This window comes from Hippichthys cyanospilos, chromosome 15 (genome assembly GCF_059441005.1).
Source record: "Hippichthys cyanospilos isolate Australia breed blue-spotted pipefish chromosome 15, RoL_Hcya_1.0, whole genome shotgun sequence".
NCBI classification, from domain to species: domain Eukaryota; kingdom Metazoa; phylum Chordata; class Actinopteri; order Syngnathiformes; family Syngnathidae; genus Hippichthys; species Hippichthys cyanospilos.
The window spans coordinates 3877959-3901082 of NC_142383.1; the positions used below are offsets into that span (position 1 = coordinate 3877959).

Below are 23124 nucleotides of genomic sequence, written 5' to 3' on the forward strand. Positions count from 1 at the left end.
GGATTTTGTGTTTTGTGTTTTGGAGGACAGTCGTTTTGGTGAGTGCAAGCATTTGATGTATTTTTTCACTTTTTTCATTTTTTTCATATTCAATTTAAGGATATCACAAATCACGTGTAGTGATACGTTTTAATTGCTGATGCGGGTTTATTGATGTTTGAATGCTCCAGAAAATAGCTTGTGTTGTACACGATTAACTCTTGCCATGGACGAGAATCCTCGTCTTTTAAAATGGTAATAGAAGTAATAAATGATACAATTTTCGTCAAATACGTTTTTATGGACGGTAGCTGACACCCTTGACTAATGCTGACCTAATATAAACCAATTGAGAAGCGTAGTGATAATTGTGACCACTGGATGGCAATGTTTCTCCACTTATACCTACATGCAATTCAGGATAAAGAATGGAAATGAATCTTTCATGACACCACCCATATTTACATAGATATAGCATATAATATTCCGTTGGCCTTGAAAAATGAGTGAAAATGCAAAATATACTGGCCCTCTAGAGGTTTCCTTTTCTGATAATGATTGGCACTGAAAGAGTTAAGGAATGCATACATGTGCTTCTCCAGCTGTGGTGTCATCAATGATGGTATTATGAGGGGTATTTATTTGAGTCGGACTAAATAGGACAACACTGACGGCCTACTGGAATTTCAAATTCAGGATTATTTTTAGTGGTACATATTTTCCAGTAACTAATGAAAAAGCCCCATATGTCTCTGAAGCCACGGGTTGCCGACCCCTGCTGTAAATGGTGTACCTGCAGTCTTTCTCCAGACCCTTGGACTCATCAGTGCAGTAGAAGAATTTGCCTTTAAAAAGCTGCACAGCAATAACAGCAAAGATGAACATGAAGAGGATGTAGACGATGAGGATGTTAAGAACATTCTTCAGGGAATTCACAACGCAGTCGAACACAGCCTGGAAAATAAACACAAATGTCAGTAATAAGTAGACAGCCTGCATGTACTGTACATTTTATCCATCAGTGTTTGTCCTCTGAATTCTTGCTAAGATTGTGTCGGATGTTTTGAGGGATTGAATGATTTGTATATACAGTGTGACATCTGTGCAATCCAGCTCATAAATAATCTTATGCATGGATGACTACAATCATTTTTTTACAGTGTACCAAGTATTTTTCTCCCCTCTTCTTACAAATTTTTCATCATTCTCTTATCAAACGACCCATGTAAGATGGCCAGGCCCAATTCCTGGGACTTTTTTTTTCAGCATTCACACACTGGAATGACAATGACATGGGAGTGTAATTTGCCAGTGGTCCGCAACTTTTTCTAACCTCTTATCAACGGCTAATATTTTTTTAGCCAGGTACTCCCTGACCAGCGCCAAACAATTTTGAATGGGAAGACAAAATAGTTTGGAACAGAAGCTCCTGAAATAGTAGGACGGGCCCCCTTGGATGGGTGGTGGTGGTGGTGGTGGTGGTGGGGGGGGGGGGTGGTGGTGCTGTTTCAAGAACAATGCAGTTTTCTTTTTAAATTAAGAACGAATTCATTGGAACATGAAGAAACGTATTGCTAAATTGTATTCTCCTTTCCAAAATGTTGTTTGCCATTATTTTGTTTTATTTAAGTTTTATATGGCATATATGGCATGTGCATTGCCATTAGTAACACAATTCTTGGAAGATGAGCCAGAAACAAATCACATAACATACATGATCTATCTCTGTTTGCTAAAAAAAATGATTACCACTAATGCAACCACAAATGTAGTTCCAAATTTAAGTCAAAGCACTCTCAAAGCCTTTTTTGTTTAAAACCAAACACAAAATGCTTTGCACAGCTACTTGCCTGAAAAAAGTATTTCAGAAGTACGACATGATTAAAAAATGGTTGATAACTCTTTACTATACTATACCATACCATACTACATGAATGAGTATCAAAATACAACAATACATTTATCCAAAATGAATTACTGCTATGTAAAATTACATTTTCCCCACTGAGGGGCAAATGCTAATGAGTTTCTTTAAAGTTAGCACCTCCTTTGAGCACATCGGGGTTCATTTAATGTTGCAAAAGGTCATTAGAGGTCGCCAATTGTTGCTCTTGCCGCACTAAAACAATATCAGGACAGACGAACGTCTGTTGACCGCTGTCTACATTTTGATGACCTCTGGTGACCTTGAACCAATCCTGAGGATATCAAAATAGGAGCTACCTTTGTGGACACTCCCTAGGGTTCTTCCCTCAATGGGATTAGGGCTTAAAACTAGAGTGTGAGCGTGCAGGTGCATGTGTGTTTATATTCAGTTTTGTTTTGTTTTTTTAAATCCACACACTTGCTGTATACAAACAATGTTGCCACTTCCTGCCATTCCTTTTGTCTTAAATGAGCTTGTTGATTGACAGACTGGATTTTCTGTACCTTTAGTTTGGGCAGTCGTTTAATGGTTTTGAGTGGCCGCAAGACTCTGAGGACCCTCAGGGACTTAATGGTGTTGATGTCCTTGCCTTTTGTCCCTCTGTGGATATTGAGATGACAATACATTTGTGATATGTTAGATCACCCATCATCATTCACGAATCCATCCTTTTAAGAGTAGCTGACAGCAATCTATCAATTAAATGTTCAACACAAGCGAAAAACCCTGTTTATAATCAGTTAGTAGTAAAATACAGATATGTGAGGGTTACACAATGTTATTCTACATCAACCAAAGAAATATTTCACATCAAGAGTGCAAAGTAATTTTGATTTAGAAAATAAGGCAAAACTTTGCGACACCCATGTCATCCTGCATGTAGTCTTTTGTTCGTGATTGAAAAGATTGCGAACTGGGCTTTTAAATAACACCATATGAGTTGGCATTTCGAGCACTTTCATTGTTGTGCTATTTATTTATACACTAATGGTAGCATTTAATAACACTCCCACCAAGTTTCTGTAGAATAACATAGAAATGTAAAAAAAAAAAAAAAATCAGCAAAGAATAAACTTCTCAATGAAATAAAAACTTCTTTGCTGGAACCACTATCATGAATCGTTAGGTAATACTCCACCTTTAAAGAATCAAGGAGTTGTGAATGCACTGATCCTGGTAAGATGACCACATGGTACATCTACCATCATTCACTCAAAGACAGATGTTGACCAAGGACAGTGGGGGACAGTGAGGTTTATTCAAACTATGTATTTTTTATATACAGTGGGCCTCCGTGTTACGAGATTAATCCGTTCCGCGGTTGGGGTCGTAGGGCAAATTCACCATATGACGGGCAATCCAAACCTATGTTCTTTAGCTAATGTGTTTAGAACCCCAGGTAAAAACATCAAAACTGGACACACTTATTAAAAATTGGCACCAAAATAGTATAGTAAGTGCTACGTTTATATAATATACATGTATGCAATCAGAAAACATCATAAATAAAAAATATAGAAAGGATTTCTTTACCTTTGAGTGCCGCTTGTTATGCCCATATTCCCTAATAAAGGTTATTTCCAGCATCGTTTCCACATAAATCATCTTCTTACTTCTCTCTTTAACATTTCTAGTAATCTTGGGACCCATGACTAACCCTTTCTACTTTGAATTAAGCAGTAAAATGCACTATAAATACGGTTTTGTAACCACTCACGATCGAACAAATCTTTCCCGTTCCCCCATTTCGAAACAAGTCAGGCCGACCAATAAGAGACCACCATCTCCGTGAGGAGACGCTGACAAATAGCAGACCAGAATAGAAGTGACGTGTTGCAGGGAAGGCAACTGAAAATAAGTGTACCTTAGTGTTACCTAAAAACGCCTGCAGGAGGAGACGAAACAACACAAATACAGCAAAGCCGCTAGGGTCATGACAGTTGCTTTGGGCGCAAAACTGGGAAAATACCATAAAGAGGGGATGAAAAAACTCAGTATTCCACGTCGCAACATGAAAATAACGTAAGTCACGGACGTTTTAACACGGAGGTCCACTGTGTATATATATATATATATATATATATATATATATATATATATATATATATATATATATATGTATGCATATATATAATATGCCCTACCTCCACCCCCCATCCCTTAAAAAATGTCATGCATGTGAAGAATCATTAAAACTGGAAAAAGTATTTACATTTTTTTTTGAGGCACAGAATACTGCAAAGCACATAATTACTTACATTTTTAATAATTAAGTCTTGTACAGTAACTGTACTGTCATCCCTACCTTTTTCTATCTAGAGTGAAGCCATAGCTGACCAAACATGATAACAGGAAACAGAGTTTACACACGAAATTCCAATATGCTACAACTTGTAACATCTTCCCAAAGCTCTGTTTTGTCCTCACTGTATTCCTTTCACTCATGTGGTGGAGACTGCTGCTGGCAGTACATATAGTCAACAGCTTGGACAAGACTGGACAGACAATAAGTCAATCACCTCACAAGACACGTGATTGACTCCTGGCGTGAATTCAACCAATGACTTCCAGGAGTCATTGAACAAAGTAGTATATTCTTTTTCATCAGGTGGCGCATACTGCCCACAAAAGTGTTATATCATTTTACTTTTCCACTAGAAAAACTCACGTGTTGCAGTGCATATGGTCCACTGGCCTAGCTTCCATAACATTTGAAGTCTCATTCATCTCAAAACCCTACCCTTCTAACTTGATACTAACAACCCCCCCCCATGCCCCCCCCCCCCCCCCCCCCCCCACACACACACACACACTATAATACTCAAAGATGAATATGGGGACCTAGTTCAATGTTGTAACACGGGGTTAAAAAGGGAGAAGTGTGGTTCCATACTTCACCTCCCTCAGTTACAGTCTAAGAAAATGACATGCACCTCTCATGCTCACATTAGTTGACTACCCAAGCATGCAAGCAGAAAAGACACTCCCAGCCCTTGTTATTGAAGGACCTCAACACACAAAGATGGCAACAACAGTCTCCCAATAGCTTTCGGAAGGTCAGCAGTGTTTGCTAAAAGAATTTTCAAATCCAGGTATGTGAGATCGTGTTCACTTGGCAGCCTTCCTGAATTTATGTCAGAGAAGCATTACTGCCTTAGTAAAATGGGAGGCACATATTACTTCATGTTCAGATTCAGGCCTTGTCTAAATGTAACCAGCTTATTTAAATCTGCAGTCTCCCCCTCGTTGAGGTTGTTTATCCAAAGAAGTCGCATCTATATGAATCCAGTACAGTTCAGTTTCCTTCACTTGCAAGCATGCCAAGTCGCTAGGTGGCAGTAGTGTCGCCAAATTCTGTTAGAAATAACTTCTGTCTCTGACGTGTCCAATCAGAAAGAACTTCTGCTTATGGCGTCACCAGTATCTGCGTCATTGGCGGGAAAAAAGAGTAGTGCGATGACGCAAATATCCGGTTTAAGATGTTACATGCAACCACGAAACCGGAGGCTTGGGCAAATCTCCATTTTGGCCAGAGGTTTTGAAACATTTGGTTTTGGTGTAAAACAAAAAGCCCAGCCACGTTCAGCAGATGGGGCAAAACGGAGACAATTACTGCCCGTTTACAAGAACTTGTAGACAAGGCCTCAATTCATGAGGTACTCTGAATTATTAGCAATGAGGAATGAGTAATCTTCAAAAGCTGTGCAAATTTCAAAATCAAGGCAATGCAACAGGGACTTTTTATTACAGTGGTTTACAAATCTAAATTTCACAGTCAGTCAGAGTGAGATCCTCTCTGTACCTATCCATTGAAAAATCTACTTTACCCATAATGTATGTAGGCCAGTCGCAGTAAACGGTTTGATTCCAGCTGATGAGTATAAAAGTCCAGGGCAAAGAATGAGTTAAAATGATCATTTGTATGCATTGTTTTAACAGCTGTCACATTCAGTTTCTATTTGATTCAAATGTCAGACCCATCAGAGAATAATGAGATTCATCCAATATATTTACTGCACAACGACCTTCTGAAAGCTAGGAAAAGGATCTCCCAATATTGTCTTCTTGTCCTGATGTCCAAATATTGGGACAGGAGCTATTTGTTCTACAAGGGAAGAGGGACGCTTGGTCATATCCCAAACACCTTGGGATGGAAGCCAAAAAAAAAAAAAACATCTGAAGATGTGGGTAAGAGAAGCATTTGCTGATTCACATATAGGAAAGAAGGGAAAGGTGTGTGGACAGGCAAAAGATAGATAAGGACTGTTCCCACCTGGCCACGCTTTGTTGCGATCTGATGAGAAAAAGCAATGATAAGCAGACAAACACACACAATGAATTAACACCCAATTCCCTAAAATGTCAAAAGCCCAAAGTAGAGCATATGGATGTACCAAATGAAGGCAAATAAACAATCTAAGGACATCATGTTGTGAAGGTGCGGCGGTGGTTATAAAAACCATATCATACCTTAGGTTGAAAAAGATGGGAAGTTCAAGTGGATGATAAGGGAAATAATGGACTTTCCGCACTTATGTGTGATTTACAGAAAATGGTGAGATGAGAAAATGAGATGACCCGAATTATTTGGCAATGATAGAACACTTGAAGGAACATTATATGTGGCATGACTGGCTACAACTACATTCACACTGCAAACAAGAGTGATAAAAATCAGATTTTACTATGTCATGTCACTATCCGGGAAGCAGACATTTTCCACTTCAACGCCTCAGCACTTTGTAAACACCACAGAACTGTTAAAGCAGTAGTTTGACTAATACATATTAAGCTTATTTTCATTTAAACAAAAAGGAAATAAAACCAATACAAACATGTTATATGGACTGTATCGTACTGAACTTCATAAATTAGATGAGCCTTTTATTGATTTCAATATGATTAACCTTCAGAAATTCTTTCTCATCAGAAACTCTTTCTTTTTTTCCTCAGATATTGGGACATAAATAAAAACTATATATATATATATATATATATATATATATATATATATATATATATATATATATATATATATATATATATATATATATATATATATATAGTGTGTCCTTTTTTTTCAGATGCCTGAAAAGGGGTAAGGGGTACTCCTAGCCCTTCTGTTTTTTCATTCCGCGTTGCTAAAAATAACAACGATAAACATATTAGGCCACACAAGTTGACATAAACATAGCTAAAAGACCACAGTTCTGTAGTCTTGACGATGGGTATCAAGTCACACAAAACGGATATATCTTTTGAGTCTTGCAATGTGAAAGCAGCCTGTTGCATCATAAATATGAATCGAGGTAAATGACAATGAATAGATTGACCCAATGTTAGAAAGGAAGGGAGGCTGGGTGACGCTTTAATGAAGAGGAAATGTTTGCATCTGATAACCTGCATGAGTGAATTAGAGACTTACTAATGGTACTGAGTGAGGGTAGGGCCGTGCTTTAGTAGCCACAGAGATACTGACAAACCGTAAAATTTTATTTGCTCTGTTATTTTTAAAATGCATGGCTTTAGTCGTAATATTGGTACTAAATAAATTTTGCCTAGGATTTAATTGATCTTTTTGCGTGATGCAATCAATTCAGGACTCATCTTACACATCCGCGACAATGTTTATGCTCTCATGAAGCCTCCGTTTTCAAAGAAATTGTTTCAGCCAGTAAGCTATGAACAATAGCTCATTGCTACCAACATTATCTAATAAGAGGCAAATTGCTCTTTTATGACACAAACACACACGTGTGTGTGCCAGTATCTCTGGCTGTTATTGATATGAGTCAGACAGAAACATTCAGCTGTGAGGTTGCTGAAGATAAAGTGATTACATCTGCAAATGATGAGCAGGAAGGAAAACATGATATCCAAACAGGACAGACAAGCACAGACTGAAAGACTGAAAGTTGAAGCATTACCCCATTAGGCTCCTGAAAGCAATCCAAGGTAGAAACCGAGGATGGGAGGAAAAGAAACGTGAAAGAGGAGGACAAATACACAAGATTCAGCAACATGTAAAAGACAGAAAAACATCAATTTAAAAGGGGGAGAAAGCAGTGACAGAAAGCAGAATAAAGATCATACAGGTGAGAATCTGTCAGGAGTATTAGGACAGAGCATGTGTGAAAACAATAACAGATATGGAAAAAGTCTCAGCAAACTATTTAAGAGAATAGGAAATCAGGCTTGTACTCGTGAGACCCAAATTGAAGGTCCACATGAGCTTCTTTCAAGAGCCTCATTAACTCTGTTTTCAAGGTCTCTGAATTATTTTGGGAGCTGTTTTAAAAGCAGAGACATTGTATAAAACATGAATTAAAAAGTGAACACAATGATTTGCAAACCCATTCCAAGACCAGATAATGTGCCGACTCCTTAACGTTTTCTTTTTTAAATATTGTCTCATTTTGAATGTGATGCTTACTAAGTGTGACGAAAAATAAAAAGGCTAGGTCATGGGCACATCATTAAAAACAATGTTAGTCAAAACATTGCATTGCTACATCTACAAAAGCAAACTACCAAGCAAAGCACATGGGCCTGAACTCATCAGTGATGGACTGACAAAAGGTTAAAAAGCGCGATGTGGTCTGATGAGTCCACATTTCAAATTGTCTCTTAAGAGTGCCTATAGACCGGCCTGACCTGCCTTACTGAAAATGTGATATGAAGTGCTCAATATATCTCATATTGACAGTTGAGCAACTGCAGGTGTGCAAACTACATCAAGCAAGCATGAGAAAGAATTCTACCTGCCAAGCTTTGTACAACCTGAACGCTGATTGAACGTTGTTCAAAGGGAAGATAATGTAACAGTGATAAACCTGCTTGGTTAACAGCTTTTCATGTGGAAGGCCTCAAATTCAAGTAAATTAAAAAAAAATAAAATTATGTTTCAACTTTAAACATCTTGTGATTATCGAGTGTTTGAAGGTTGAGACCCATTTGCAAATCACTGTCTTCTGTATTTACTGTATTTAGATTTTACACAAAGTCCCAACTTCATTGGGACAGGGATTTGTATTAAACTACAGGATATAATGCTGATTGATGCATACCTAATAGGGATGTCCAGATTCTGATCACATGATTGGAAATAGGACCCCATTACAACATTTCGACGATCCGAATCAGGTGGAACAGATCGGAGTTATGAACATTTTGTTGATTTAGTTAGTTAATCTATAAGGGCTAGAAAATTACATAGATATTACCAATATAAAATATATGCAGGCATACTATATGAAATGTCAACATAGCTGGAAACAGTAGAACACAGCGGGTGGGAGAATGTTTAAATGGTTAAGGCTACTTGGTTAAAACGTTTGTTTTACGAGCCATTCAAAAGGTACCTTACATTGTTTGCATATATTTTTTTAAATCAATAATTATATAAATGAAAACTACAATTTGGTTATTTTTTTTATGTTTATGTTTTTATGTTTTTTTATGTTCTTACCGCAATTCTCCAGGTATAAGACACCCCCCCCCCCTCCAAAAAAAAAATGAAGGCCAAAAGTATGGGTGCGTCCTATAAACTTGATTTTTATTATTTTTTAGACACCATTGTGGAAGATATAGCTGTGATCCACATAAACTGAAGAGTGCACTAGTTAGAGAACACGGAAAGGTATGTAATTTGTCTCGTCTATTATCTGCAGTCTTTTGACATATAGACACACAATCATTAACTTGGTGAAACACGGATGCTCAACTTCGGGTTACTTATGGTAAAATGAACGAGGGAAAGGAAAAACAACTGCTTTGAGAGCATTTAAAACCGGTGAGGCGTTCACTTCTCTCTCACAATGTGGGAAATCTGAAACATGCCTAACTTAACATGCAACTAATATATAAATTATGGATATGAACACAGGAAAATATGACGAGTTTACAAAAGATGCCATTTATTCTGTGTGGTGTTGGTGCATCTTGGTAACAAAGAATATACCAGAATTTGGCCCAAAATTAAGAGTGAATCTTATATTTAGGGACTTATAGTAATTTATTGCCAAGGCATCAACTCAAATCTCGGTATTGGCAAATCCTCAAAATCACATTTCCCACAATTGCACCTGACACAGAGGCCATGCACGTGAGTTAGTTGTATAATAAAAGGTGTGCATTGGGTGAATTTATGCAGTCATTCATGCTGTGCAAACTTTGGTGGGAATTTTTTATTCTGCTGCTAACTTCTTACATTTCTTGATGTAAAGTACAGTCCTTTGTAGATCTATTTTTGAGTTTCTTGACATTGTAAAATGACTGTGGCGCACATAAGTTTACATATCCCAAGGTTAAAATTGTTATGATCTCATATTTCATAAGAATTTAAATTGCCATGTGCCAAAAGTAAAAGTTCATCATTTATATGCAGATATTTAACTGTGAAAAGTTCAAAATACCAATATAAAGGTCATTTGACTGAATTTTTGCAAATGGTCTCGGTAAATGCACTTTCACTTATATAGCGCTTTTCTACCTTGGGTACTCAAAGCGCTTTACACTAACTATTCATTTACCTATTGATGACACATCAATCATGTATGCTAGACTACAGATTGAACAGGTTGTGGAAAGCCAAGCAAGATGGCATGATTTTTTAATATCCTGAAAAGTTAGTTTTGACAATATGAGTATATACACCATACTTACACAAACACACACAAACAAACGCACACCGCGGTGATGTAAATAAATTGTAGATATGCAAAAAAAAAAAAAACCGTAGTCGACTTACGAGCAGGCGAATGCCACAAGAGCTCCACTGACCACAATGAAGTCAAGAATGTTCCATAGGTCACGAAAATAGGAACCAGGGTGGAGAAGCAGTCCCAAGTCAATCATCTTCACAATAAACACAATAATACAAACAAAATACAAAAGCAGTGATTTATGTATTTTGCATTATCCCCAACAGCACAGTAAGAAAAACAAACCTGAGCTACATAAAATAAAATGCCACCAGACTTTGCTTTTAGTTTGTTACCTTAATCACCATCTCAAAAGTAAAAACTCCAGTGAAGACATAATCCAAATACTTGAGCACCTGCAAAACAAACATTTAGAAAAGTTGTTTTACAATATCAGTGTGAGATTGTGTGTCAGACCACATCATAGTTTTCAAGGCCTGTCAGCTTTCTCAGTCCTCCTGTTTGTTTGCATAAACGTTCAAGTCTTGCAAATGCTGAATAAATAAATGGTGTGCGCTTATTCCACCATATGGTTCTTAAAGCACTTTACAAAGGCTCACACCCACCCGTTCACACATATGTTTATACACCCATTAATTAATGACCCCACAACCTTTGGATTGGAAGACAGGCACTCAACCGTTGAGCCATGCTGCTCTTGTAAGCAAATCTTTTCAGATCAGTCAAACATAAAACAAAAAAACAGGCACATTACAATTGTAAACATGATATCCAATGTCTAATCTACAGTTTTGGGAGTGATGCATTACAAAAGTAATGCAGTTAGTGTAATGCATTCCATTTTGCTCTAACGCAGTAGTATAACGCATTACACACACAAAAATACTAATATTTTACTCAGTACAAATGACAGTAATGCAATGCATTGCAATGCATTTTAATCTGAAAACGGTTTTTGCCCAAATTTGCCAAAAACAGAGCAAAATCGGAGGGGAAAAGTCATTTTTTGTTATTAGTAATGACTGTGGCAGCAGCAGACGACAGGTTGAATATTGACAATTCTTCCACAAGATGGACATACAGCCATTACTTTCAGTTCATCAGAGATAAAGACAGAAAGCATATACATTATCGTGAGGTGCACTTTGTGTGCAACACCTATACAGCTGTCAACTTAGACAAATAAGACCAGAAATTTGACAAACCATTTAAAGATGTGCCAAAGTACCGTAAAGTTAGCGAAAAGAAAACATGCGGAGGATTGAGAGTGAGATAAAACATAGCTGGCAAAATGATCGTTCTCTCGCTTAGGGCTACCACTTCCAGAGGTTGGGGGACTCGTGGCGGAGTATGTCATACATAGAAGATATGCTTCCGCTTCCCACAATAGATTCACCAACATTTCAACGCCTTGCCAGCAAGATCCCTGTTGCAACTTGCAATAATGATTAATTAAGTTAAGGTAACATTAATTTTCCCACTAAAACCATCTTTTTTTGAAACGTATGTCCCTAACCTAGCCGACTGAACTTGAATTTGAATATTAACATTGAAATTGTGGAATGCGGAACTGTTTCTGGCTAAAGCAAAAACAATGCATCACTATGTTGTGAAGCTAAATAATAAAGTGATTAAAATACAAAAAAAAACATTTGGGATCTTGTTTTTAAAGGTTTACAATACAATACAGATTAAAATATGTGTTTTTAGCCTTAAGCCAACTTACTACTGGATGTGTAATGTGCGCAAAAAAACTACCTTTAGAATAGCAAATCCATACTTCCAGTTACTGTTTGCTGGTGAGAGTAATAAAAAGCTATTGCAATAGTAGTGTAGTGCCTGATATTTAAAATGCAGTAATATTGTCAAGTAACTAATTACTAAATAAACTAATTACTTTGAAATGACAGTAATAAGAAATAAGTAATGCATTAAAGTTTTGAAGTAACTTGCCTAACACTGTTAATCTAGTGATGCTGCTAGATACTAATGTTCACAATCTGACTCACGTTGTTACGCGGTGCATTGGATTGTACGGGATCCTCAGCTGCCAGGGCAATACTGCTCATGGTAATAACCATCAGGATGCACATTTCAAAATAGCGTAGGTTGACCACGTAGTGACACAGCCGCCGTACCCTGGAACACCGCGTGCACAAAACTTTCAGAGCACATACAATGAAGAAACAGCTCATCTTGTAGTGGCAAGCTCCTCAAAGAAAGGCATAAACAATAAGCATTTTCTTTGCAGTCAAAATTACTCATCTGGTTTGTCAAGATACCTATGGGCCAATATAAAACAAGTTTAAATACTGCATCTTCAGCATAAAAAGAATTTAGCAATTCAAAATTACATTCTTAGGTACTTTGAGAAAATGTATCAATACAAGATGTATCAATACAATTGTGGGTTATTGTGTTTCTTTTGACCTTAGGCCCACTTGTAAAATCTAAGGATATTCAATCTTTATGAATTGATAAAAAAAAGAAAAATCTATGCCAACTACCCAATCACTTACGGGTTTGTTTGCCCAAAGATGAACATGGAACTATAGGGGAGGATTTGCTTAGGCCAATTGACAGCTTCATCGTCTTCCAGAGCTTTCTTCTCCTCGCTGACTCTGAAGTCGCCACACTCAATGTTGTTCACTGGTGTGGAAAAGTACATGCATACGTTTACTGTCTTCATCAGAGCACAAAGAGCACAAAACTGAAAGACAGTTTTAAGTGTTGTGGTCAGAATTCAAGCCAAGGAAACAAAGCCTGGATAACCTTTACTCAAAGCATTCATGTATTTCCTATCCTGAAATGTTTCTTTGTTAACTTCCATCACAGAAATACTAATATTTTTAGTTTCAAAGTGTGTATATTGTAACGTAATGAAGGTTCTGCTCACTGGGAATGATTGTGGTCTCTCCAGGTGGGGCAGTTATGGTAACTGGGATGTGAATAGTGTTGCTGTTAAGGCCGGCCTGGCTGGCTCTTGTGGAATTCTTCTGGTTATCAGCGTTTTCTTGCTTGTCTCCAAGACTCAGAGGACTGGTTGCAAGAACCTCCTCCTCACCATCAGATTGCATCTCCCTGCAGAAAGAGATTTGTATCTTATCAGAGGGGTCAATGTACTCCCTTTTGAAGTGCTTCAATCTCATGCAGCTAAATGGTACCTTCAGGAGACCGGAAAAAGATTTTATAAAAATACAAACTGAAGCTTTCCCATTAATTACTTTGCATATTGAGTTGATAAAAACATATTTAAGAGTCCAAGGGATGAGTCCGAGCCAAGTCTGTCAAATGCCAAGAACTCAGAGTCAAGTCCGAGACAACAGAAGACACATCGAGTCCGTACAACAGCGCTGTCCACAATCAATCCCGAAACCGGCACATTCAACAAATTCCGTAATCTTACCTAGGACTTTTCTTGCACTTTTTACTTTCATCTCCATCCAGAGTCGACTGTGCTCTGACCATTCGAGAGCAACGTCCTTTTCGCTCTCCATTACCCTCCCCTCCTCTTCCCCGACCTCTGCGCTCTCCATGGGCACCATTCGCCAATGTGCCATTTCCCTCTTTCGGTGTACGGTGCGAGTGGTGATGGCGATGACTTCTCTCTTCGCCTCCTCTTAGATCAGCAATCTCCTCCTCTGGGGAGCCCGTGTGATGATGGCGCCTGCGCCTCTGCCCCTCATCCCGAGCGTGGCTACTCTCCCCTCTCCTCTCCTTAGCACCGTTGCTATTGTGATCTTTGCTGCGGCTGTGATGGATGTGATGTCTTCCATCCCTGCCCTCACCATTCCTGTCCCGATGGCGATGATGCTTCCTGGTGTGCGAATGGAAGTTGTCTTCCGTGTTGTCTTGTTGCCCTTCCTCTGGAGTCTTGTTACGAAGGTCGCTGTTCCTGGATTCTACCACAAGGGGCCTGTCCAGGTGAGTCTTCATGTCGGGATGGAGATGTAGAACAGATGAGAGTCTTAGGCGCTCCTCGGGGTCCAGTTCGTTAAACAAAGCCTCAGTGCTTGCTCTCAAGTTGTGTCTCCGTAGTTGGTTGGTCCTTTGCTCCCATACTGACATGGTCTTGGCTGCCCGTTGCTGTTCCTTGCTAGACACAAGAAGAAATTTCACATGGAAAAGTCACAATTAACGGTCTCATTTCAGATGTCTCCTGTTACTACATTTATCAATAGTGTTTGAAGAGATTTTCATCACCTACAGTTGACACACCCTCAGGTTAAACTCTATTATTGATGTTACAGTCATAATTATCAGTATCAACTGCTATTTGTTTAGTTCCTCAAGACCTAAAAACATGAGCATGTCACAGAATGATCATTGACGCAAGCCACAAATGTCCATCATGATTAAGGTAAGGCACAGAGAATTGGGCATCTCATGGAACCAGGACTATCATTTCAGAATTGCTCAGATTTTAAAACGTAGGTGTTAAAATGTGATTCCTAGTCAGCTGCGCGGAGGAAATAGAAAACTGTGCCAGTAGTCCATCCCGCCACTGGGGTGCTGCAATGGCGGTTACTGTTCATTAGGCCGTGATTATGCTAGGGCCGATTCTGACTTCAGCGCTAAACACCGAGGCTACGGCTGTCTAATGCCACCATTGCGTTATCATGTGACTCGAACTCAAACAGTGAGTCAGCGATACAGCTGCAACATACATGCATACATACATATATATACATACACATACAATATATGTTTACATAGACTGCTAGAACAGATACATTTTCCTTCCTCGCCTTTCAAAGGCAGCTTTATCTTTGTCAAAATTGTTTGACAAAATCAGTAATTGATCAAAAATTAATACACTGGTTAAAAATAGTCATTTGAATAACTCACAATAAAGTTCACAGATTAAAATTGTGTATATTTTTTTATTCATCGATTTCATTTTTTTTCAGGGGGAAACGGAATCTTGTCGAAAAACTGGAACCACCCTAATTCCACTGATGCACAACCCTAATCATGATAGCTTTGACTAACCATGCTTATGTATTGTGCAGAAATGAAAAACAGGTTTAAACTGTAGGCTTTGCAAAAACATATATAAAACCAGAATGTGGTGAAATGTAATCATATAATTCTCCAAACTGCTGTACGGGTCGGTATAAAAGTATGCCTGTACCCAGGATGCCATAGTCAAGAACACTGATATTTTTTTACCAAACAAGATTGCTGACTTTTCCTTTTTTACCAACAATTTAGGTGATCCGTCATTCTTTCGCAAACAATGTATCCTCATGAAAACATAGCACTCTCTCTCAGACATTTCTCCTGCCCAGAGATCCACAGCCTAGTACAATAATGTAATTTACTGCCTGAGGGTCAGATTTAATGAGGTGTAAGTATTTCATGTTGAGGTTTTTATGAGTTGAAAGCAAACACAATCCCCTTTAGTTGTACTTCCATTTCAGTTGGAAGGAAAAAAAAATTGGACTATTTGTCCCCCATAGCTTGATAGAAAAGGATTTCCACACGCATTTAACGACAGTAAAGAGGCCATCTTTTAACAATTGACTTTCTATCATGAACAGTATTTCCGCATGGTGTGGAACTAAGGACTGTTTGAGTCCTATTCACAAGCATGCAATCCCTAATCCCACTCTTGTTATTAAGGTGACACAAAATCTTCTCTTTGGAATGAGTGTAAGACACCTGCATCTTTTGCATTTATGTCTTTCCAATTGGCAGAGAATCATTCATTCTTTACTTTACAGAGACAGCGGTGAGGCCGGGGAATTAGAATAGAATACAGGATTCAAAATATACTAAATTATTCTGAGAAAAAATTTCAAGGTCTTCTTACCTATCGTTGTTTTCATTTTGTTTTATCTTCTGCCTGTTTTGATTCCATGAAAATACAAACTTATAGCCTATAGTTTTGCGGACATGGCATGCCTGTATCTGACATATATGGCAAGAATGTGAGTGAGGACACAAATGGATGAAACTTGACTTTTGGATTATGGTTTTATGTTAACTTATTTCCATCAAAACATCTCCCCAAAAAGCTATGCTTAATGTGTGATTTATTCCCATGCTACTTAATTGTTAGTTAAATTTGTCTCATCTGATCACCTGTACCTCAGGTTTCGTCGGGCAGGGGTAGAGTAGCGACTACAGGTATAACTCCTAAGAGACAGGCAGAAGACACAGACATACAGACAGACAACAGACAGACAAAAGACACAACGGAAAGGATTCCACACACACACTTGTGAGCAACACACACCCAAAGCTAAGTTTCCCAGAAAGCAAAGTGACAGACAAATACACTAAAGGGATAGAATTATTCTTTGTGCACGATGCATTTAAGACTCCTCAAAGCATATCAATCAAAATGTTTTGTTTTGTCTCAAAGAAATGTCAAATAGCTTCCAAAATCTTACTTCAGGACTATAATACATTGAAGACGCCACACATCAATGCTTATGTGTACATAGGCAGCAAAAAGACATTTATTCACTGCAGACAATGTCGGAGTTAATAAAAACATTTTCCAATATTAAAAAGCTCAAGAAATGTGTGTGGTAGATCATTTCTCTGTTGTTTATTTTATTTTTTCATTTCCCTCTAAACAATGTGGCATTTGCAAGGAGCATACCAAAATTAAGGACAAGACAGATTAAAAAAAAAGTGTATTTGGAAAACCCCGGTGAAAAGGAGTAAGCTATTTGAATAGGTAGTCATTAAGTTTGAATGGGAAGAACAGAGCAGAGGAGACAAAGAGGGGAATATTATAACAGAGAGTGATAACTCACAGTGACTGAATGCTGTTGATGGACGACCTGCGAGAGATTGCATCTCGATTTTGCTTTACAAAACTGTACATGCAGAACAAAAAAACAAAAGAAAAATGAGACACAAATATGAAGGGAAAAGGTGGAACCTCAGCCTGTCCACCTGTTCCCTTCTAATTTACTAACAAAAGACAATACTATGCAACTACTTTGAAAACACCATAACTAATTTGTAAGCACACATTTTCAGAAAAGCAGAAACTGAATCTGAAGGCTAGTCACGAGTTTCATTGCAGACATTTTCAATTTTATTTTGTAACATGAACAATTTAAATGATTTGAAAACCGTCCTAATTGTAATTGAATTTTGTCAAGAAAATGCCATGCCATGAAACCCCGAGTTTGCAAACAAAAACAGTATATTTCAAACAAAAACAGTTGCTTATGAGACAGCTCACCAATGTGTCACCACTCGATTCACTTTCACACATGTGGAGAATACTGAATGGCAACGCACACGAAAATAACAGTGATGACGGGGAATAAGGGTGAGATAATGCAGCTAACCAGTGTTTTTCCAGTTGAGGCAACACTATTTATTCTTTCTTTTGTGAGGGGAACAGCAATTAAAGAGATGTTGTGGGCCAAACAAGATTATTTTGTCTAATGTGCTGTATTGTCAGTGAGATCACAACACACGAGACTGAGCCCTATTTTCCTGCTCACGGCAATTCTAACGCAGTTACCGTACTACTACTTTAATTCCCCAAATATAAACCACAACTGTGTATAGGCCGAACCCTTAATTTTAGGCTCAAATTCTGGTGTTTTCTATCTTACCGAAAATAAGCCTCACCAACAGTTTGGCAACAATGTAAAAACGATAGCAAAACAGAATAAATCTCATCTCGCTAAACACGTTATTATTTCTTATATATGTATTGGATGTTAAGTGTCTTGTCAGATTTGCCACATTGTGACTGGTCAGTGAACGCCTCGCCAAGTTAACATTGAATGCACTTTTGTCCGATGTGTGGTGAACAATGGCCAAATGTCAAATGTCAAAGTAATTGGTTTTCCTTTTCTTCGCGAGGCGGCTCGAGTTAATGTTAGCATACGTAAATACCCAGTTGCGGACCATCCATGTTTCAGCAGGTTTTGATTGTGTTTTTATGTCAAAAGATTGCAATTCAAGTCAAATGGGATATCTTTCTGTGTTCTCTAACTGTAACAACTAAATTAACGCGAACTGTTGTTAGCTGCTAACAGCTAACAACTGATTTCTGCCCTCTAGCTTTTCTCGTTACGGTAATTATTCCAAGTAATAATACAGCCGATATAAAACAATGTTCATCTGTGCACCAAAATGTGGCTTACATGGCTGACGGATCGATCTTCCTCAAATGGTGTGAATTAAAAAAAAAATAATAATCTAATGTTGACGTTACCATTTATAGAATGCCCCCATATTTTTGGCCTTCATTTTTGGAAAAAAAATTCTTAGAAGCTGTACATGTTAGTTGAGAATTAGGCTCGCATATATTACATCCCTGAAGGTCTGTGGCCATTTTTTTTTTTTGTTACATTCCCGTCTCAAAGTGCTGGAAAAGGTATTGTGCAGTCTCCATTATATATTTTCATACAATTCATTGAACGTGGGGTACTTTCCCTGTTCTTGCCATTTAGTGCATCCGACAAGTTTATCTATGATTCAAGCCACCCACACAAATATAAATATTACATACATTTAAGTACTAAACGCCCAAAACGTTCAGAGGTGTCTTCTCATTAATTTTATTTAATATCTGTTTGGCATGAGCAAAGTTCATTTTGCAACATTTTTTTATGTTTCGGTATTAAAAATCAATTTTTCTGCTCAACAAAATCAGACAATTTTGAACAGAAATAAATAAACTGGCTAGTCCTACTGGCTGCACCTTCTTAATTGCCTGTAACTAAAAGTAATTGGGGGTGGAGCAAACCAGCCAAAAACAGGCTGAGATGATGAGAGGACACACAAACTCACACAGAATATTGGATGGACTAAAATGGTGACAACACGTTCAACAACAAAAGGAGGGCCATCAGATTTACAGGATAGGAAGATAAGGATCCAATGAAACTTACGCAGCTATTGAGATGTTGGCTGCTGACATGGGACTGACTTCTTTGACCTCCATAGCCTTCTGCAGAGCAAGCTTCTTATTGGCTGCTTCCTCCTGTTCTTCTTCATCCTTGACCAAGGTTTTCAGTATTATGCAATGCAGTCATATTACACTAGAACCATATGCCTGAACCTACCTTTGTTAGCTCCTGTGCATTTGCAAGATTATCAACAGCAATGGCCAAGAAGACATTCAGTAGGGTGTCTGGGGAACAATGTGACTCAGGAGAAATTCTGTTTTTACTGTGTCACAGATTACAATCAGCATAGGTCGTTTTGAGTGGGAGCATTTAACAGAAGAACCATTAAACAGAAAAAAGGGGATTTTGATGCCTCAAGGAACAGATACAGTAGACAATCTGGGAATATATTAACCATTTGTGGGGTCAGAGAACACTGAGCAGAAGACAGCCTTTGGATTTAGTTTTCCTTCAAAATGTCTTCACAAATTTGGGAATTTATTTTTCTGAAATTGATAGAATGTGTCCACACCCTGAGGAAGCTAAGCAGTTCCAGCTCCCTCTGCTTCCTCATACTTGGCATGGGGTTTATGTGTTCGTTTTTTTTTTGTTTTTTTTTTTTAATTTAAACATAGTTGTGTGTGTTCCTTCTAAACAGATCAAATTTGGCTCCATTTGTCCAGTCCCAACTGCCAGTACTGCAGTAACCCTGGCTTCCTCACGTGGTGCAGCTTTAGCCAACACACCTGATCTCATCCAACTTGATTATTTAGGTTGGCTGACTCCTGACTTTGACCGGCTTTGGACATTAGCTTTGAGATTCATATTTTTTTCCACCCTACACTGTTATGTTTAGATGTTCTGTTCAATAAAATTACTATCTTGAAAAAATAAAAAAAAAAAGGTCAAGATGGTGGTATTTGTTTGTTTGTCCTTGGTTGGGCTATTTCAGCAGATCAGAAAACATATCATGAGCAATTTTTGCAAGAAATCCACTATATGACAAAGAGTTTACATGAAATTAGAACCTTTGAGACAATGATTCTGTTCTAACTTTTGAACTAAACAGATATATTTTCTCCTCAACAACCACTGGAAAAAAAAATAAAACTGTTCCCAAAAATGATAGCAATGCCGATTTCCTAACAAGAGGATACAGTTTCCAAAAAGGGTAAGGACAATGAAGTAGACGGAGGAGAACATTCCACGGCGGACACCTCCTTGTGACTCGATGCCATGGTACATCACAGCGTTCCAGTCCTCCCCGGTTAAAATCTTGAGTGAGTCAAGAGAACGCCAATGACATTTGGGTTGTTAGAGTACTGCACCGAACTTAATTAGCTTGCAGCATTGAGGGTTGTGAACACAGACTAATTAGGGGATTATAAGTGAGCTTGTCAGGAGGCAAAAAGGTACGCAGCAGTCATTTCTTCTTATTAACATGACTGATAATAATCTTACAGCTCTCATAAAGTCAAGATTTTCTCATTTTCAAGATGAACCGTGTGTATGTGCATGTGTTACTGCCCTTATATTGGGCCAGCTCACCTGAAATACTGTAAGGATGGCTGCTGGGAAGGTATCAAAGTTTGTTGTTGGAGTTTCATCCTCAAAGTTAAATCTAAGTGAAAGCAGAAAGAGAACAAGTATTATGAGGGAGCTACTCACTTAGGATGTCACTAAGTGGACTGCAGAACTCTGTCGAGGCCAAATTATGCATTCAATCCTTAACATGTTTTCAATGTTGATTTATTTTTGCCATGTGAAGTGTAATTGTGATAAAATAAGGTTTGGCATTTTTTTTTCAAGGGCTTTGATGCACCTGGGTTTTTTTCTACTTAGACAAACATTTAACCTGTGTAAATCCTGTAAAAAAAATAGTTACCAATTCTTGATTTTTTTTTAATATTGCTTTTATCACGCGTTTTTTATAGATAATAATCTAAATTATGGTTGGTGTGTGTGTGTGTGTGTGTGTGTGTGGGGGGGGGGGGGGGGTCTCTTTTCTGGGGGGTGGGGGACCATTGCAACTGGCAGAAAGCTAAAATCACTAAAATGAGGCATCTAGCCAAACAAAGAATAACAACCGGGATTAAAAAATATGCCAACAAAAAAAATAAAATGCAATCACACAAACAACATGGACAAAAATTTGAAAAAAAAAAAAAGAAAATGAAAAGAAGGCAGCTACAATGGTAAAATAAGCTTGTTGACACCCCAAAATGTAAATGGCTCTCCCAGGAGGCGGGAATAGAAGGCACTGAGACAAGATGCAATGTGGTCTGTAACATCTTTTTAAAATTCCTTTTTCAAACAAAAATCTTGTTTCATTTTGATTCAATACAATGATAACCAGCCTGTTTCATGAATGGCCGCTAAAATAAGTCCCCGCTTCACTTTATTGCAAAAAAGCACATGCCATAAAAAATGAACCAAGTGAGTACTCGCAATTTTTTGCTGCTGCTTTTGCCTTGATTCTAAAGTCATAAAGACTACGGAATCATCTACGACAGTCATATGACTTTATATGTGCAAGATGTGGAGAGGAAAAGAAGGCTTTAAAAACGAGGAGAGGATGTGGTGCACTTTGTTACCACAGGAACACTTGGGCCATTAGCACCAAATTGCCGCCTGCTTCTTCCTCTCAAGTTCACGTGATAACTGTATGTTGGGATGTGTGTGTTGAGTGCAAATATTACATACATGTAAACTACATTCGCTCTCTCTTTTTTTATATATAGAACAGAGTATATAGACAGACTTATGGAAAAAAAAAAATCTACATTATTCTTAACCGTGATCATCCAGCCAGCCAGACAGCTTTTGCTCTCATGTGCACTGTATATGCATCACATGAAGGAAATGGGAGAAAAGAGGAGTGTGGGGAAGTGAATTAGAAAAGAGTGGGGAGGGGCATCTTCTATAATGCAATAAGCTTTGCCTCCCTTGCGATGGCATTATATTGTCTCCCTCCATGCTCGTTTCCTTTCACCATTGTCCCCCTCTGTCTAATCATGACATTCTCCATCGCACTCACATGTTTGCTCAGCTTCTTTTCAACCCGTTCTCGCTTTCTGTTTCCCACCACTGGCTTCATCATTGCCCCCACTACTTTTCGTGGATTAGGGGGTCAAACTGCAGCCGTTTGGAGGCTATGCTTGTGAGTTCTGACCTCTGTTTACTACGATAATGGGGATTGGGAGCACTCATTCAAAATGCACCCACAGAGACTTCATTAAATCAATTAGAAAAGTCCAGGTCGTGTGAGACCGAATTTCCATGAGCTGTTGCTCTCACCTTGAGTATTAAATGCTTTATACATGGTGGATATATGTCAACATGCAACAGTGGACTGAAGATAAACATGGCAATTCCAAAAATAAAAATAACCTAGGCTTCATCAAACAGACCTAACTTTTAAACCTTGTAAAATACCCTTTTCCCCCCAGAGATTTATAAATTTGAGACTGAGAAATGTATGAAAATTAAAAGAAAGCCCTTGCTTGCAGAACAATTGAATACAGAGGGGAATCCACATCTCATTGTCTGGCCCATTCACCAACATCATTAAACTTTTTGTGGAAAAGAATATTTACATTATGTATTCAAGTGCAAATTAACCTATACAGTACATTCTTTTTTGTTAAGTTATATTGCAATGAGAACTATCTAAACGTTCTCT

At 38.1% G+C, this 23124-nt stretch overlaps 1 protein-coding gene across 1 annotated transcript in view; it reads right to left on the bottom strand.

The window, feature by feature from the left end:
* The window catches only part of LOC148411396 (voltage-dependent N-type calcium channel subunit alpha-1B-like), a 175998-nt gene that overhangs the window by 42690 nt on the left and 110184 nt on the right, over positions 1 to 23124 (bottom strand). Inside the window, exons 17-29 of the mRNA XM_088435897.1 lie at positions 20991 to 21063; positions 20600 to 20717; positions 19620 to 19687; positions 19446 to 19552; positions 17340 to 17402; positions 13976 to 14665; positions 13466 to 13650; positions 13089 to 13218; positions 12579 to 12708; positions 10905 to 10964; positions 10656 to 10762; positions 2410 to 2506; positions 773 to 933 (exon numbers count right to left, since the gene is read on the bottom strand). Coding sequence (XP_088292023.1) covers positions 773 to 933; positions 2410 to 2506; positions 10656 to 10762; positions 10905 to 10964; positions 12579 to 12708; positions 13089 to 13218; positions 13466 to 13650; positions 13976 to 14665; positions 17340 to 17402; positions 19446 to 19552; positions 19620 to 19687; positions 20600 to 20717; positions 20991 to 21063 — 1989 coding nt within the window. The remainder of the gene's footprint in view (positions 1 to 772; positions 934 to 2409; positions 2507 to 10655; positions 10763 to 10904; positions 10965 to 12578; positions 12709 to 13088; positions 13219 to 13465; positions 13651 to 13975; positions 14666 to 17339; positions 17403 to 19445; positions 19553 to 19619; positions 19688 to 20599; positions 20718 to 20990; positions 21064 to 23124) is intronic.